At 36.6% G+C, this 14,519-nt stretch overlaps 1 protein-coding gene across 3 annotated transcripts in view; it reads right to left on the reverse strand.

Moving 5' to 3' along the window:
- KIAA2026 (uncharacterized protein KIAA2026 homolog) overlaps nt 1-14,519 on the reverse strand; it is a 131,458-nt gene that overhangs the window by 14,707 nt on the left and 102,232 nt on the right. For all 3 annotated transcript variants that reach the window (XM_045043710.1, XM_045043709.1, XM_045043711.1), the window contains one exon: nt 13,484-13,599. In XM_045043710.1, the coding sequence (XP_044899645.1) occupies nt 13,484-13,599 (116 nt within the window). The remainder of the gene's footprint in view (nt 1-13,483; nt 13,600-14,519) is intronic.

The raw sequence follows: 14,519 nt of genomic DNA on the forward strand, positions 1-14,519 counted from the left end.
ACATGTCCAATCACTACGTTGTACACCTGAAACTACCGTAACATTGTGTGCTACCTATACTCAAAAAAAAAAAAAAATGTTTTAAAAAGTTAATCAAGAAATTCTAGGAAATAGTACTATTATTTGACTTATGCAGAGTACAGTAACAAAAAAAAACCCCTCATCATTTAATCCTGATAGTAATCATATCTAAACATTTTGATCTCACTAGAAATATTTTTATTTACAAAAATAAACTCAAAATGAATGAAGGACCTGAATGTGAGACAGGAAACCATCAAAACCCTAGAGGAGAAAGCAGGAAAAAAACTCTCTGACTTCAGCCGCAGCAATTTCTTACTAGACACATCTCCAAGGCAAGGGAATTAAAAGCAAAAATGTACTATTGGGATCTCATCAAGATAAAAACCTTCTGCATTCCAAAGGAAACAATCAACAAAACTAAAAGGCAACCAACAGAATGGGAAAAGATATTTGCAAATGACATACTGAATAAAAGGCTTGTAACCAAAATCTATAAAGAACTCACCAAACTCCACACCTAAAAAACAAATAATCCAGTGAAGAAATGGGCAGAAGACAAAAATAGACACTTTTTAAAAGAAGACATCCAGATGGCCAACAGGCACATCCAAAGATGCTCAACGTCACTCCTCATCAGGGAAATACAAATCAAAACCACACCGAGATAGCACCTCATGCCAGTCAGAGTGGCTAAAATGAACAAATCAGGACACTATAAATGCTGGAGAGGATGTGGAGAAATGGGAACCCTCTTACAATGTTGGTGGGAATGTAAACTGAAACAGCTGCTGTGGAAAACAGTGTGGAGTTTCCTCAAAAAATTAAAAACAGATCTACCCTATGTTCAGCAATGACACTGCTAGGAATTTACCCAAGGGATACAGGAGTGCTGATCCATGGGGGAACTTGTACCCCAATGTTTATAGCAGCACCTTCAACAATATCCAAATTATGGAAACAGCCTAAATGTCCATCAACTGATGAATGGATAAAGAAGATGTGGTTTATATATACAATGGAATACTACTTGGCAATGAGAAAGAATGAAATCTGGCCATTTAGCAATGTGGATGGAACTGGAGAGTGTTATGCAAAGTGAAATAAGTCATACAGAGAAAGACAGATACCATATGTTTTCACTCTTATGTGGATCCTGAGAAACTTAACAGAAGACCATGGGGGAGGGGAAGGGGGGGAAACAAAGTTAGAGAGGGAGGGAGCCAAACCATAAGAGACTCTTAAAAACAGAATAAAGTGAGGGCTGATGGGGAGTGGGAAGGAGGGGAAAGTGGGTGATGGGCATTGAGGAGGGCACCTATTGGGATGAGCACTGGGTGTTGTATGGAAACCAATTTGACAATAAGTTTTATATATATATATATATATATATATATATATATATATATATATAAAAGAAATATATATATAAAAGATATATATATATAAAATATATATATATTTACATATATATATAAAATATATATATATATATTTTATATGTGTGTGTATATGTATATATATATATATATATATATATAAAACAGAGAAAGCTGAAAAGTGATCTCTCAGAGATCCTTTGCACATAAAAATATAATAGCTATGTTTCCATAAAACAATGGAGATGAAAACATTTCCAAAGACACATAATTTAGAGATCCTCTATTATTCCTCTTGCTTTCAACTGAACTTCTCTATTCTACCACTAACCTTTACCTTATTTCATTTTGTTTAAAAAAGAAATGGGGGTGCCTGGGTGGCTCAGTACATTAAGCATCGAGTCTTGATTTTGGCTCAGGTCATGATCTCAAGGTTTGTGGGATTTGAGACCTGCATCGAGCTCTGTGCTGACAGCAGAGCCTGCTTGGGATTCTCTCTCTCTCTCTCTCTCTCTCTCTCTCTCTCTCTGTTCTCTCTCTCTCTCTCTCTCACTCTCAAAATAAATAAATAAACATTAAAAATGATCTGAACATACATCCTCCAATTTATTTTTACTACAAATTCTTATTTAAGTATTCTGAAGCTTAAGTCTCACCTCTGTCACTTAATAGCTGTGAGACTTTGGGGAAGCTCCTTAAACTTTCTTTTTATTTTAAGCTTATTTATTTATTTTGAGAGAGAGAAAGAGAAAGAAAGAAAGAGAGCAAATGAGTGCGTCCAAGTGGGGGAGGGGCAGAGAGAGTGGCAGAGAGAGAGAATCCTAAACAGTCTCCTCGCTCAGACACAACCTGATGTAGGGCTCAATCTCATGACTGTGAGATCATGCTCTGAGCCAAAGTTAAGAGTCAGATGTTTAACCAACTGAGCCACCCAGGTGCCTAGCACCTTAAACTTTCTAGCGTCAGTTTACTTTTTTGTATAATGGAGATAATAATAGTACTTACCTCACAGTATGTGTGGCACATAGAATAATTGTAAAATTAATCTCCTTTTAGAAATATCTTCATGGGGGTTGTATGAAATTCCTCCCTTCTCAGCCCTCTTCTTTGTCTCAGCTGTTTTGTTTTATTTTATTTACAGGGAAAATAGAAGCTGGGGCACCTGAGTGGCTCAGTCCATTAAGCATCTGACTTCGTGAGTTCAAGCCCTGCGTCGGGCTCTGTACTGACAGCTCAGACCCTGGAGCCTGCTTCGGATTCTGTTTCCTTTTCTCTCTGCCCCTCCCCTGCTTACGGTCTGTCTGTCTGTCTCTCTCTCTGTCTCTCAAAAATAAACAAACATTAAAAAAAGAAGAAGAAAATAGAAGCAGACAAGAACTTTCATATGCTCTTATCTCATCTGCCACTTATGACCTTCATTTGTACTCATATTCTGTCTTCCTATTTAAGCTAATGCCTCCATTTATGCATCCTCTCTCATCTATCCAATGATATCATTCTACCAAATGTCTCTTCCTTTCCCTGAGTCCATTTTTGCCTATTAGATCATTTTCACCAGTATACAGAAAGTTATTTCCCCATTAATTAAAACAAACAACAACAAAAAACCAAAGCACCTTCTCTTGACTGCAACTTGTCCTTCCAGCTACTGCCCTATTTATCTGCTCCACTTTATGATAAAACTTCCTCTCCCCTAATTCTCTTGAACAGACTTCTATGACTTTTACCCACCACTTTACCAATACAGCTCATCAAGATCATCAATGATTTCCATGTTGCCAAATTCAAAATTAATTCTCAGGCCTCATCTTTTTCAATCTATCACAAGCAGCCCTCCTTTTTGAAATTATTTTCTTTACCTGGCTTCCAAGACACTCCGCTTTCTCTTGGTTATCCTACCTTACTGAACATTCCTTCTCAGTCTCTTCTGCTGAGTCCTATTCCTCTCCACCATCTCTAAATGTTGGAATGCCCCAGGGCCCGGTCTCTCTTTTTCTCTATCTATGCTCACATTCTAGGTGATTTCGACCAGTCTCATAGCTTAAATATAATCTATATCCTGACAACCCTAAATTTATGCCTCCAGTCTGGTTTATTCCCTTGAACAGGGACTCATACACTAAACTGTCTACTCAATTAAGCCCAATTTGGGGCGCCTGGGTGGCGCAGTCGGTTAAGCGTCTGACTTCAGCCAGGTCACGATCTCGCGGTCCGTGAGTTCGAGCCCCGCGTCGGGCTCTGGGCTGATGGCTCAGAGCCTGGAGCCTGTTTCCGATTCTGTGTCTCCCTCTCTCTCTGCCCCTCCCCCGTTCATGCTCTGTCTCTCTCTGTCCCAAAAATAAATAAACGTTGAAAAAAAAATTAAGCCCAATTAGATGTCTAAAAATCATATCAAACTTAACATGTTGAAATCCAAACTCCTGAATCCCTGCCCTGCAAACCTGCTACTCCTTTAGTTTCCCTTATCTAAATTAATGGCAATTCCATTATTCCAGTTTAGACCAAAAATAGAACATCATCTTTTTACTCTTCCTCTTCTTCTTCTTTTTTTTTTTTTTGACACTTTATATCCAATGTTTAAGAAAATTCTACCTATCCTACTTTCAAGATACATCCAGAATCCAACCACCCCTTGCCATCTGAATAGCTGTTAAGGAGAATCATGAAAAACAGGTGACCACCAATTGACCCATGAGTTGGACCCAGGCACTCAAAGGCTTCTCATTCCTTCCCCCACCCTTGGAATGCAGGTTCTACTTGCCTTTCCTGCCCCCCAGAGACTGCTCCAAGAACACAGCCTTGAGATAGTGATGTGATGTTGAAAATACCTACACGATATATATGTGATTGCATCTAAGTAAGGCCTCCTTATATGAACTTTTAAGATCTGGTGGGCAGGTGCAGAGATCCATTTGTCTTGCTGCTGCTCAAGAAAAGCCTTATCAAATGTAATTTCCTTTTACTTACTCAACCTGCCACCTACGCACCTGGAGTGGCCTGTTTCTTCCTTTGGTCTCTCCCTGCCCTCTGAATACAGACACCAGTTTCAGATTACACCAGGGAAACTCCTTAAGAGGGCTACAGACTAGTAACCACTATCCTGTTCCAAGCCATCATCGTTTTTGTTTTTGTTTTTGCCTGGATTATTGCTTTTTGTAACTGATTTCCCTGTCATCCCACTACACTAATCTCAGCATGACAGGTAGTGTGAGTGCTTTAAAACATAAGTCAGATCAGGTCCTTCCTCTGCTTAAAACCATTCAATGGTGTCTTATTTCAGAGTAAAAACAAAAGTCCATTAAGACTTACATGATCTGGATACTGTTCCCTATACTTCTCTGATATCTTGACTCTTAGCCTTTTAATCCTCACTCACTCAGCTCTGGATACACCTGTGAACCTTTGCACTTCTTCTACATGCCAAATATGAGGCCAACCTTAGGGCTTCTGCATCTTCTTTTCCTTCAGATATCCATGTGGCTCTCTTCCTCATTTATTTCAGGTCTCTGAATATCAACTCATCAGGGAAGCTTTCCCTGACACCCTACAAAAGAGCAATCATCATCTCATCCAAACCAGGCATTTCCTATTCTCCTTACCGTAATTTAATTTTCTTCATAGTACATATCACTAACTGACATTTTGAGCTTGTCTGTTTCTTCCGAGAATGTACACCACAGATGAAGTCAGAAATCAATAATAGAAGGAAAACTGGAAAATCCGCAAATTTGTGGAAATTTAATAACACACTATTAAACAACTAATGGATTAAAGAAGAAATTATTTAAAAAAACCCTGGAAAATACTTATATATAAATGGAAATGAAAACACAACATAGTAAAACGATGGGACACAGTGGGGAAAAAAAAACAGTGCTAAGGGGGAAATTTAGAGCTATAAAGAAATGTTTACACTAAAAAACAAGAAACATCTCAAATCAACGACCTAACTTTATAACTTTAGAAATTCAAAAAAGAAAAACAAACTAAACCTAAAGCTAATGGAAGGAAGGAACTAAGATATCAGAGGTAAACAATATAGAGAATAGAACAACAATACAGAAAAATCAATGAAACCAAAATTTCCTTCTTTTAAAAGATCAACAAAATTAACAAATCTTTATCTAGATCAACTTAGAAAAAAAAAAAGAGAGAAGACTCAAATTAGGAAAATCAGAGATAAAAGTGGGGCCATTACAACCAATCCCATAAAAATAATAATTAGAATATTATGAAAAATTGTATGCCACCAAATTGGATAATTTAGATGAAACAGACAAATTTCTAAAATCAAAAACCTACTAGGATTAAGTTACAAGGAAACAGAAAATCTGAATATGCCTATAACTATTAAAGGAGAATGAATCATTAATTCAAAAGTCTCTCAACACAGAAAAGTTTGGATCTAATGCACTCACTGCTGAAATCTACCAACATTTAAGAACTAATACCTTTCTTTTGCAAACTTTTCCCCCAAAAAACTGAAAAGTAAGAAAAACTTCCTAATTCATTCTTTGAGGCCAGCATGATGCTAATGCCAAAGCCTGACAAGGACACTACAAAAAAAACTAGACAAGTATCTCTTTTTTTTTCTTTTTTGTCACATTTTAATTCCAGTTAGTTAACAATTAGTGGTATATTAGTTAAGATGTACAATATAGTGCTTCAACAATTCAATACTTCATCCTGGTGCCCATCACTACAAGTGCACTCCATAATCGCCATCACATTTTTAACCCATCCTCTACCCTCCTCCCATGTAGTAACCATCAATTTTTCTCTATAGTTGAGTCTGTTTCCTGGTCCGTCTCTCTCTATATATAGATGTAGATATATAGATATAGATAGATTTCTCCTTTGCTTATTTTGTTTCTTAAATTCCACATGAGTGAAATCATATGGTATTTGTCTTTTTTTGACAGTTTGATTAGCATTATACTCTCTAGCTCCATCCATGTTACTGCAAATGACAAGATTTCCTTCTTCTTTATGGCTGAATAATATTCCATTGTATGTATGTATGTATGTATGTATGTATGTATGTATGTGTGTGTGTATATATCTATCTCTATCTCTATCTCTATCTCTATCTCTATCTCTATCTCTATCTCTATGCCACTTCTTCTTTATCCATTCATCAATTAGTGAACACCTGGGATGCTTCTGTATCTTTGCTACTGTAAATAATGTTGCTATAACATAGGGATGCCTGTATCACTTTGAATTAGTGTTCTTGTATCCTTTGGGTAAATACCCAGTAGTGCCATTGCTGGATCATCATTTTTAACTTTCTGAGGAGCTTCCATACTGTTTTCAACAGTACCTGCTCCCACTGACACTGTAAGAGGGTTCCCTTTCTCTGCAACCTCGTCAACACCTGTTGTATCTTATGCTGTTGATTTTAGCCATTGTGACAGGTGTGGGGCAATATCTCATTGTAGTTTTGATTTGCATTTCCCTGAAGGTAAGGGATGATGAACATCTTTTCATATGTCTCTTTGCTATCTGGATGTCTTCTTTGGAGTAATGTCTGTTCATGTCTTCTGCCTACTGTTCACTGGGTTATTTGTTTTTTGGGTGTTGAGTTGTGTAAGTTCTTGAGTTGTATAAGTTCTTTATATATTTTGGATACTACCCCTTTATCAGATGTGTCATTTGCAAATATCTTATTTAGTAGGTTGCCTTTTAGTTTTGTTGACTGTTTCCTTCCTTGTGCAGAAGCTTTTTATTTTGATGTTGTCCCAATAATTTATTTTTTCTTTTTAGGTTTTTTTAATGTCCCAAACATTTATTTTTTCTTTTTGGGTCTTTTGATGTTGTTCCAATAATTTATTTTTTCTCTTTAGGTCCTTAATCCACTTTGAATTTAGTTTTGTGTATGGTGTAAGAAAGGAATACGGTTTCCTTCTTTTGCATGTTGCTGCCCAGTTTTCCCAATACCATTTGTTGAAGAGACTATCCTTTTCCCATTGGATATTCTTTCTTGCTTTATCAAACCCATACAACTGTGGGTTCATTTCCATTTCAATACCATTCCATTGATCTATGTGTCTATTTTTGTGTCAGTACAATAAATACTGTTTTGATTACTACAGCTTTGTTAATATAACTTGAAGTCCAGAATTGTGATGCCTCCAGTTTTGTTTTCCTTTTTCAAGACTGTTTTGGCTATTCAGAATATTTTGTGGTTCCATGCAATTTTAGGGTTGCCTGTTCTAGGTCTGTAAAACATGTTATTGGTATTTTGATTGGGATTGCATTAAAGGTGTAAATTGCTTTTTGAAGTACAGACATTTTAACAGTACTTGTTCTTCCAATCCTTGGGCATGGAATGTCTTTCCATTTCTTGGTGTCTTCAATTTCTTTCATCACTGTTTTATAGATTTCAGAGTACAGGTCTTTTACCTCTTTGGTTAGGTTTATTCCTGGGTATCTTATTATTTTTGGTGTAATTGTAAATGGGATTGATTCCTTAATTTCTCTTTCTGCTGCTTCATTATTGGTGTATAGAAATGCAACAGATTTCTGTATATTGATTTTGTATCCTGTGGCTTTACTAAATTTGTTTAGCAGTTCTAGTCATTTTTTTAGTGGAGTTTTTGGGCTTTCTATATATAGTATCATGTCATCTGCAAATAATGAATGTTTTACTTCTTCCTTGCAAGTTTAGATGCCTTTTATTTATTTTTGTTGTCTGAGACCGCTGTGGCTGGGACTTTCAGTACTATGTTGAATAAGTGGTGAGAATGGACATCCTTGTCTTGTTTCTGACCTTAGGGAGAAAAATTTGTTGAAGGTTTTTTACCATGAATGATGTTGTATTTTGTCAAATGCTTTTTCTGCATCTACTGAAATGATCCTATGGTTCTTATCTTTTCTCTTATTGATGTGGTATATTACGTTGACTGGTTTGCAACTATTAAACTACCACTACAACCTAGGAATAAATCACATTTGTTTCTGGTGAATGATCTTCTTAATATACTGTTGAATTTGGTTTGTCAGTATCTGTTGAGGATTTTTGCATATATGTCAATCAGGGATATTGGCCTGTAGTTATCTTTTTTAGTGGTGTGTCTATCTGGTTTTGTTATCAGGGTAATCCTGGCCTCATAGAATGAATTTGGAAGTTTTCCTTCCTTTTCTATGCCCTGGAATAGTTTGAGTAAAACAGGTATTAATTCTTCTTTAAATATTTGGTAGAATTCACCTATGAAGTCATCTAGTCCTGGAGTTTTTTTGTTGGAAATTTTTTGATTATTCATTCAATTTCTTTCCTGGTTATTAGCCTGTTCAAATCTTCTATATCCTCCTGTTTCAGTTTTGGTAGTTTATAGGTTTCAAGGAATTTATCCATTTCTTCTTGGTTGTCCAATTTGTTGGCATGCAGTTTTTCATAATATTTTCTTATAATTATTTGTACTTCTGTGGTGTTGGCTGTTATTTCTCCTCTCTCATTTGTGATTTTATTTGAGTTCTTTCTGTTTTTTCCCTGATAAACCTGACTAGACTTCTATCAATTTTAATTGTTTGTTTGTTGTTCTTTTTCTCACTCCCTTAGATGTAAGGTTAGGTTGAGATTTTTCTTGCTTCTAATTGAGCCCTTTATTTCTGCTTTATTATTCCTTATCTCTGTATTAAGGGTCTCACTCATGTCTTCCACTCTCTTCTCAGGTCCACTGAGTATCCTTATGATCACTGCTTTAAATTCTCTATCAGGCATATTACTTATATCTGTTTGGCTTAGATCTCTGGCTGTGGCCTTGTCCTGTTCCTTCATCTGGGATAAGTATCTCTGTCTACTCATTTTGTCTGCCTCTCTGGGTCTGTTTCTCTGTGTTAAGAAAAGCAGCTATGTCTTCTGCTCTTGAAAGAAGTGACTTTATGAAGAGGAGGTTCTGGAGTGTCCTGCAGTGCAGTGTCCCCTATTCACCAGAACCTGGCACTTCAGGAGAATGTCCTATGTGTATTGCTTATGCCTTACTGTAATGTCCAAATCACTTTTCCTTTCAGAGCAGTCGTCTGCACTGACCCTCTGCCTGTTGTGGGCTATGCTTACTCTGTGGTATTAGTGGGACTCAGGCCGACCAGCTCTAAGAGGGGAGAGCTCACCAGGGAACCTGGAAGTGGGCAATCGGTGTTAGCGAAATTATATTGGGCCACTAGTCCTCTGCAGGATCTCTCAAAGCGCTATGGCTGTGGGGGATGTGAAGCTGGTCTGGGCACAAGATGATGGCTGGGCATGGCCTGCAGCAGCAGATATGCACCTGGAGTCTGGGCAGGGTAGCTATGCAACTTTAACAAAACTTGCCCTGAGTGCTGGTATCTGTGCAGCTTTGTCTCCTATAGCTGGTTCTATGTTTATCCTGAGGGTCAGGGAGGAAAATGGTGCCTGCCAGCTTCCTCATTTTGAAAAAAGTTCACCAAGTCTAAAATCAGTATGAACAGATCTGTTTCCTGTTTGCCCCTGGCGTTGTGTAAACTGCTGTTTTTATGTTGCCTCTCTGCACAGGCTGTTATCTCTTTAAAGGCAGGAACCCAGCAGCTATCACTTACCCTCCTGGCTCACCCAGTGCTTAGTCAGCAGACTTTTAAAGCTCCAGGCTCCAATTCCCACTGGTTTTACAAACTCATGGAATTCAGCCCCTCTGGTTTTTAAAGCCAAACATTATGGGGATTAGTCTTCCCCACTGTGAACTCCCTGGCAGAAGTACCTGTTTCTTCACCCTCTCTGTGTACACAGCCCTTTCCCTCCTGCTGGCAGCCTCCCTCCACATTTTGGCAGCCTCCCTCTACATTTTGGACTTCCCTAAACTTTCAGATGCAGCTTCTTCTCTATATTTAGTTGTGGAGTTTGGTCTGCCAGTCTTCAGATTGCTCTCTGATTTATTGACTTGGGTGGATGATATCTAGCTGTAAACATGGGATGGTGTGAGCTCAGGATCCTCCTACTCTGCCACTGTTCCCATGCTCCCCCAGACCAGTATCTCTTATAAACACTGATGCAGAAATCCTCAACAAAATATAAGCAAATGGAATTCTGCAGCATACTGAAAGGACCTGAACAAATGGGATTTATTGCTAGAATGCAAGGATAGTTCAACATATGAAAACTGATTAATGTAACATACCACATTGACACAAGAAAGCAAAGAAACCACATGATCATCTCAATCACTGCAGAAAAAGCATTTGACAAAATTCATCATTCTTTCATGATAGAAACACGCAACAAATAGAAGGAAGCTATCTCAATATAAGAAAAGCCATAAGGAAAACCCATAGTGAACATCACACTCAATGATGAAAGACTGAAATCTTTTCCTTCTAAATTTGGGTAGAAGGCAAAGATACTCACTTTTGCTACTTCTATTCAAAACAGGACTAGAAGTTCTAGACCAAGGGGTGCCTGGGTGGCTCAGTTGGTTGAGTGTCCGACTTTAGCGCAGGTCATGATCTCACGGCTTGTGAGTTTGAGCCCTGCATTGGGCTCTGTGCTGAGAGCCCAGAGCCTGGAGTCTGCTTCCGATTCTGTGTCTCCCTCTCTCTCTGCCTTTAACCCACTTGCATTCTGTCTCTGTATCTCTCAAAAATAATAAACATTAAAAAAAAAAAAAAGTTCTAGACCAAGCATTACGCAGGAAAAAGAAAAGGCATCCAAATTGAAAAGAATAATCTTTTCACAAACAACATGATCTTACATGTAGCAAACCCTACAGAGCCACAAAAAAATTGTTAAAACTAACTAAATGAGTTTAGCAAAGTAGCAGGATACAAAGTCAACACGCAAGAATCAGTTGCATTTCTATACAGTAACAATGATCAATCTGAAAAGCATCTTAAAACAATTCCATTTTTAATAGCATAAAAAAGAATAAAACACTTAGGAATTAATCAAGGATGTGAGAGACCTGTACAATGAAAAGTACAAAACACTGGAGAGAGAGATTAAAGATGACATAAATAAAAGGAAACACATCCATGTTTATGGATTAGAAGACTTAATATTTTTAAGATGTCAATACTACCCAATGGGCTCTACAGAGTCAAGGCAATCCCTATCAAAATCCCAATTATATTTGTTACAGAAATAGAAAAACCTATTCTAAAACTCGTATGGCATCTCAAGGGACTTGAGCCAAAACAACCTTGAAAAATAAAAACAAAGTTGGAGTGCTCACACTTCCTGGTTTCAAAACTTACTACTAAACTTACTAATAATTTCTTGGGAATTACACCAAAGGCAGAGGCAACAACAAAAAAAGACAAACTGGACCTCATGAAAAATTTCAAAAATTGCTCATCAAAGGCACTATCAACAAAACAGAAAGATAACACACAGAATGGAGGGAAACATTTGCAAATCATATACCCAATAAGGGATTAATAGCCAGAATATACAAGGAATTCCTAAAAATCAACATAAATCAACAAGCAGATTCAAAAATGGGCAAAAAACTTAAATAGCCATTTCTCCAAAGATATGTAAGTAACCAATAAGCATATGAAAAGATACCCATTTTATTTCAATATTATTAATCATTAGGTAAATACAAATCAAAAGTACAAAAATATACCACCTAGTGCTCATTAGAATGGTTACTAGTAAAAAAAACCAAAAAAAAAACCCCCAAAAAAACAAAAAAACAAACAAACAAAAAAAAAACCCAGAAAATAACAAATGTTGGTGAGGATGTGGAGAAATTGGGATACTTGTGCATTGTTGGTGGGAATGGAAAACTGTACAGTCACTTGGAAAAGAGTATGGTGGTTCCTTAAGAAATTAAAAATAAAACTACCCTACAACCCAGCATTGCACTACTAGGTATTTATCCAAAGGATATGAAAATGTTGATTCAAAGGGGCACATGCACCCCAAAGTTTATAGCAGTGCTATCAATGACAGCCAAATTATGGACAGAGCCTAAATACAAATGTCCATCAACTAATAAATGGATAAAGAAGATGTGTGTGTGTGTGTGTGTGTGTGTGTGTGTGTGTGTGTGTGTGTGGTGGAATATTACTCAGTGATCAAAAAGAATGAAATCTTGCCATTTGCAACAACATGGATGGAACTAGAGTGTATTATGCTAAATCCACTGAATATGCTGAAATAAGTCAGTCGGAGAAAGATAAATATCATATGATTTCATTCTTATGTGGAATTTAAGAAACAAACAAGATCAACATAGGGGAAGGGAAAGAAAAATGAAATACAGTAAAAACAGAGAGGGAGGCTGACCATAAGAGACTCTTAAATACAAAGAACAAACTGAGGGTTCATGGAGGAGCCATGGGTGGGGGATGGGCATTAAGGAGGGCACTTGTTGCGATGAGCACTGGGTGATATATATGTAATTGATGAATCACTGGGTTGTACTCCTGAAACCAATACTACACTTTATGTTAACTACTTGAATTTAAATAAACAAATAAATAAAAACAAAACAAAACAAAATAAAATAAAAATAGAATTACCATACGATCCAGCAATTCCACTTCTAAGTATATACCCAAAAGAAGTGAAAGCAGTATCTTGAAGAGATATTTGTACACCCATGTTCTTAGCAACATTATTCATAATAGCTAAAGCATGAAAACCACCCAAGCATCAGCACTGACAGATAAATAAGCAAAATGGTATACACACACAATGAAATACTGAGCCTTAAAAAGGAAGGAAATTCTGACATATGCTACAACGTGAATGAACCTCGACAATATTATACTAAGTGAAAGAAGATAGTCACAAAAACACAAAAATATAAATGCTGTGCATTACATGAGGTACTTAAGAGCAGTCAAATCATATAGACAAAGTAGAATGGTGGTTGTGAGGGGTGGGTGGAAAGGAAAATGGGGAGTTATTTAATAGGTACAGTTTCATTTTTACAAGATAGTAGGGTTCTGTTTAAACAGCACTACTTTTTCAGGGCTTAGAAGTGCCTTGCACACAGCAGGCACTCAAAAATAACTGTTGAATTATAAATCAATGGAAAAATACCGAATGATTCCAGAACATCTTCCCATAATCACAAGTTAAGAGCCCTAAAATAAGTAAAACGTTATAAAGCTCAAAGTACCTGTTTCTTTGAAAAGCTTTCATCAACTTTGGTTCCCATGGCAGCAACTCATTTAAAAGACGTATCAATGTACCATGCAATTCTTTTACAGCTTGCCTCCGATGATACCATTTGCCCTAAAAACACAATATTAAAGTAAATCCTTTAGATTTAATCTAAAAGTAAATGTCAAGCCTTATTTTCTGAGTAAAACACAAAACAAAACACCAATACTCATCAAATGAGTATATCTTTTTTAGAAGGTTGCAGAAAGGAAAAATATTCTGTAATAAATTTATAATATTTTAAAGATTCTCAATTCTACTAGAGAAATCTAAAACCTATTTAATCAAACAAGGAGACAAAATTTTTTTTTAAGTTTTTAATTGGGTCAACTGTAAATATTTTAATAAGTCATTTCTAAATACATGTAAAAATACAAACATTCATAAAAATTCACTAAATATGTAAATGGTATGGTTCACTTCTGTACAGTTTTTGTAATTATCCCAAAGAGTGGGAAAAAAGAGAAAAAAGTCAGGATTGTTATATTCAAGCACAGTCTTAACAAACTTCCTTAGGAAGTTTTACAATTATTTTTACTTAAAAATATTTCCAGCACAGACAAACAGTGGTCATAATTTTCAACACTATAATGCTACAGCTACACTGAGTTAATAATTACTGACACCCCCTCTCCATTTGTTAAGTATTATCCAAAGTATTTAACTCATATATCTATCTCTATTTCTATCTATCTGTATCTCTATCTAGAAGGGGAAAAGGAGGGAGGGAAAAGGAGGAGGAAAGTGAGGAAGAGAAGGAGGGGAAATAATGGAGGGGTTGAATGACCATGAGAGTACACATGTACTTTAGTGTTATGAAAACCTTTCTAATGTACGTGCCTTTTTTGTCTCACTTAACAAATGAAACTAAGGCCGAGAGATTAAATGACTTGTTTATGGTCCTATGACTTGAATCCAGATCTACCTTATGTTGAAGTACAAGTTCTTAGAACTACATCACTCTACTCTATCTACTACATCACTCTACTCTA

This window comes from Felis catus, chromosome D4 (genome assembly GCF_018350175.1).
Source record: "Felis catus isolate Fca126 chromosome D4, F.catus_Fca126_mat1.0, whole genome shotgun sequence".
NCBI lineage: Eukaryota > Metazoa > Chordata > Mammalia > Carnivora > Felidae > Felis > Felis catus.